This window comes from Octodon degus, unplaced genomic scaffold, assembly GCF_000260255.1.
Source record: "Octodon degus isolate 3935 unplaced genomic scaffold, OctDeg1.0 scaffold00056, whole genome shotgun sequence".
NCBI lineage: Eukaryota > Metazoa > Chordata > Mammalia > Rodentia > Octodontidae > Octodon > Octodon degus.
The window spans coordinates 7,855,208-7,859,697 of NW_004524632.1; the positions used below are offsets into that span (position 1 = coordinate 7,855,208).

The 4,490-nt window shown below is 42.6% G+C and overlaps 1 protein-coding gene across 1 annotated transcript in view; it reads right to left on the minus strand.

Moving 5' to 3' along the window:
• The window catches only part of Npepps (aminopeptidase puromycin sensitive), a 50,256-nt gene that overhangs the window by 25,068 nt on the left and 20,698 nt on the right, over window positions 1-4,490 (minus strand). Inside the window, exons 8-11 of the mRNA XM_012515270.2 lie at window positions 3,805-3,969; window positions 2,844-2,948; window positions 1,321-1,381; window positions 241-350 (exon numbers count right to left, since the gene is read on the minus strand). Of these exons, the coding sequence (XP_012370724.1) occupies window positions 241-350; window positions 1,321-1,381; window positions 2,844-2,948; window positions 3,805-3,969 (441 nt within the window). The remainder of the gene's footprint in view (window positions 1-240; window positions 351-1,320; window positions 1,382-2,843; window positions 2,949-3,804; window positions 3,970-4,490) is intronic.

The following is a 4,490-nucleotide window of genomic DNA, read 5'->3' on the forward strand; positions in this document are numbered from 1 at the left end:
AAAGAAAAGAAAAGAAAAGAAAAGAAAAGAAAAGAAAAGAAAAGAAAAGAAAAGAAAAGAAAAGCGGAGGCCAGGGACATAGCTCAGCAGCACAATGCCTTCGTGCCTGGCAAGTGTGAGGTTCATGAATTCAATTCCTGGTACCCCCCAAAAAGAAACTAATTCTGCATGTAGCTCACAAAACCCTGGCCAATATATTTAAGAGAACGACCTGACAACAGCATACACGTTGATGCTTACCTGCTCTGCTTCCACATAAATGAGGGGGAACCCCATCTGCTTTGTCCAGGTGCTCATCACAGCTGCTATAGGCTTTCCGCTAGCTTCTTCTAAACTCTCCCAAAGGTCCTCTAGAAGGTAAATAGAAACAGTATTAATCTGAAATGTTTGCATGTTTACTTTCCTGTAACAAATCAAATATTTAACTTTTTTTTTTTGGTCTTTTTGAGATAGTTTCAGCTTCCCTAGTGCTGGGATTACAAGGGTGTGCCACTATGCTTGGCTCTTTTTATTTTACGCATTTGGTGCAGGGTCTCCCTACGCAGCTCAGATTCGTAGTGATCCTCCTGTCTCAGCCTCCCCAGCACTAGGATTCCAGGTGGGTGTGTGTGTGCTACCATTCCCAGACTTGGTCCCGGCTCAGCGTGCCTGAGGGAGGGGCCAGCATGGCATGCAGTATCAGGGATCGCTTGACTAAGCAGGCGCTTAGTTCCCTGAGCTATCTCGCCAGTTCTCTTCATTTTTAATTGAATAAAAAATACACAGCAAGACCCTGTCACAAAAAACAATAGGTGGAGGTGAGACAAGAGTCTCACTAAGGTGCCCTGGCTGTGCTCAAATTTGCAGTCCTCCTGTCTCAGCCTCCCACTGTGCCAAGACTACAGCTGCGTACCACCACGCCTGGTTAGGATTACGGATTTCAGGATGAAGGCAGTGTACAGTGTCAAACTTTGATCAGTAAAATGATTCACAATTAGATGTTCACTCTAAAAAGATCACTGCAGCCTTAGTGTAAGCGATGTGGTTGGGAGGAGGCAGGCAAGTAGCAAGTCTGCAGGCAGCTGCAGAATCCTAGTGGCGAGACCACAAGGCATGGGCCAAGGAAGACAGCGAGTTCCGACAGCAAGCAGAGCGCTTCTCTGAAAGGCAGAAGATCGTGGGTGGTGACTCAAGTGGGCTCCAAGCACCACCCGCCTTTCATAAATAAGGAAGAAACCCAAGTGTGAAGCGGTAGGCTTTGTTATTTCAAGTGTGGCCCAAAACCTAGTACGACAAGACTGACACCACTCTCCATTTCTACCTCAAGCTGTTAAAGATTACCTGTGGCAGCGTTCTTTTGCTGGAACTTGGTTAGGTACATATTCATTCCTTTCTTAAAGTCCTGAGAAAACACAATTGTTAAATTTAGAGTCAGAAATACAGTATATGCCTATTTGCAGTCAAGAGCAAATGTACTCAAATACCTGGAATCAGACATACTGAAAAAGACACTGCTCCGATGCTTGCTGCCTTTTGCTTAAGAAGGGATGCCCTGTGTTGTACTTACGCTGTTAAGCACCCCTCACCTGGTAGTAAGGACTGAACCCACAGCCTTCACTGAGCTGTCACCTCAGCTCCACCCATCCAACCACCTACCTATTTCTTGGTATTTTTGGGACAGGGTCTTACTATGCATTCCAGGCTGATCTTATTTGATTTTTCTTTCTTTTTTTTTAGTACTGGAAATGAAACTCAGGACCTCACACTTACCAAGTGGGCGCTCGTACCACTGAGCACTGTATCCCCAGCCCCCTAGATGCTGAGCTTGAGCTCACTATGGTATACAGTTTGGACTGCTGTGAACTTAAAGCAATCCTCTTGCCTCGGCTTCCCAAGTGTGGGGATTAGAGGTGTAGGTCACCACAAACGGTTTTGTTTTCTATTTTGAGACAGGATCTCAGTATAGTAAATTGCTATCCTTGCTTGGGCTGGGCTCACTTCAGTCTCCTAGAGAGGAGGAATTACAGTCATGTGCCACTGTCTTGACTGTTTCACTTTTAAATTTTTGTTTTGCTTTTGTTGGTTTTTTGACAAAGGATCTCACTATGTAGGTCAGGTTGGTCTTAAATTCACTATGTAGTCCAGGCTGGCAGTGAACTTGCAGCAATCTTTCTGCCTCAGCCTCCTGAGTGTGCCCAGCTTTGTTCCTTTTAATTTTTTTATTTTTGGTGGAACCAAGGACTGAACTCAGACCCTTGCACTTGCCGGGCAGGGAAGTGCTTATTCTACTGAGCCATCTCTCCGGTCCTCCTTTTAAATTTTATTATAGCTCTGCAGTCTTACTTCAAACATACTTGTATACCATTATCCTTTTTTTTCTTTGCAGAACCAGGGATTGAACTCAGACCCTTGCACTTGCCAGGGAAGCGCTTATTCTACTGAGCCAACCCCCCCCCCTTTTTAAATAAAGTTTTTTGAGTCTCGCCATGTAGTTCAGGAAGGTCTTGAACTCACTATGTAGCCTAGGCTAACCTTGGTATTGTTGACAAGCTTCCGGCCTCACCCTCCCAAGTACTGGGATTATGGGCGTCCACCAACAAGCCTGGCCTATACATCATTATTCTAAGAGACCAAAATAGTCAATATTAAAAAATGGATAAGTAAAAAGTTACATAGAAAGTCTTAGAATATTTTATTCATTGGCTGGTTGGTGATATAGCTCAGTGGCTTAAGTGCATGCTTGGCAAGTGCAAGGTTTAGAGTTCGATCCCCAGTACCACAAAAGAAAAAACAGAATATTTTATTCATGGAAAACTATGATTTCACTATAAAAGAATGAAGGATTTTTAAAATTGCTCTTTTACCTTATCCCCGATGTAGTCATGCAGCATTCGGATGACAGAGGCACCTTTGCTATATGATATGGCATCAAATATCTCATCAACCTCAGATGGATGGCCCACACTGACCTGGCAGACAGTGTGATTCAGCGTTATGACAGGAAGCAGACAGCCTGCAATACTAAACTGCATGAAATGCTTTCTAGGAAAACCCTTCTTGTGCTCGCTTTGGCAGCACATATACTAAAATTGGAAAACCCTTCTAACTCAGAGATGTTTTTCTGCCTTTAACTCGATGGGCATGATCCTCCCAAGAGTACAGTAACAAATCTTAACTCTGTAGACACAGAGCGTGACCTCAATCACCTCAGAGCCTTGGTACTCACTCCTGACAGCTCTGCCTGCTGGGACCAGTTACTGTGGAACACAGATGCAAAGAAAAATACTGACTTTCAGCAATAATTAAAATGGCTTAGATTATACAGACTCCTGGTTAAACATGTCAAAGTAGGATTTTAACTCTAGCTTTTTTTTTTGCGGAACTGGGGATTGAACTCAGACCCTTGCGCTTGCCAGGGAAGTGCTTATTCCACTGAGCCATCTCCCTGGCCCCTATTCTAGCTCTTTGAGTGTTAACATTTATACGTATACACTAATTGAAATAAATATAAGGTAAGTCAAAAGAGTTAAAATACATACAAAAACAAGCAATGATAATAAAACATCTAGAACTTTCCTTTAAACAATGGCATCAACGATATTCAATATATGGTTTCTCCTGTACTAGTCAATGAAAACGTGTCTCTATATATGGGCTATATTTCTATACTGACTACCCCCCCAAAAAAAATTGGAATCTAATTTGGTTAGGTCTTTAGGACTGAAACAGAGAACTATAAAAACAACTGATGTCACTCATGTACTTTTTCCTCTCCAAGGGGTCTCTTCCTGAGGGGAGCAGGCAGAACAGGGAATATATACTCACTTCAATAGGATGGCTGTTATCCAGGGCGTCTAGCTCCTGGGCCCGGGTGTAATCTGCAGAAACAAACTGAGTCCAGATATCGTACTCTGGAAAACAGTGGTCTACACACAGATACTCAATCCAGGAAGCAAAGCCTTCATTCAACCAAAGATGAGTCCACCATTCCTAAAAACAAAAGCACAAACAGATGAAAAACCACAATCACTGTTATCCCACTAATTTAAAAATATGTCCCCTTTTACTATACCCCAAGACTGACAATTTAATGAACCAAAATTCAACTGAAAACATTTAGTGCAGAACTTGTATCTGTGGGAATGGAGATTGGGGAGAAAAGCATAGAAGAGATATTAACAAAGGTCAGTTATTGATTTGTTTGTTTGTTTGCGGAACCGGGGATTGAATTTAAGCCTTTGCGCTTGCCAGGGAAGTGCTTATTCTACTGAACCATCTCTCTGGCCCCAGTCAGTTGGTTTTAACAAAATGATACCTAAGGGACATTTAAAAAATCTAAGTAACTTATTACTACCAAAGGTAGGAGGAAGGGGCACATATAGAAAAGGAAAATGAACAAAGAAGAAAATATCATTAAAAAAATGATATTAGGCCAGGGAGATGGCTCAGTGGAATAAGCACTTGCCTGGCAAGCGCAAGGGCCTGAGTTTAATCCCCAGTTCTGAAAAAAA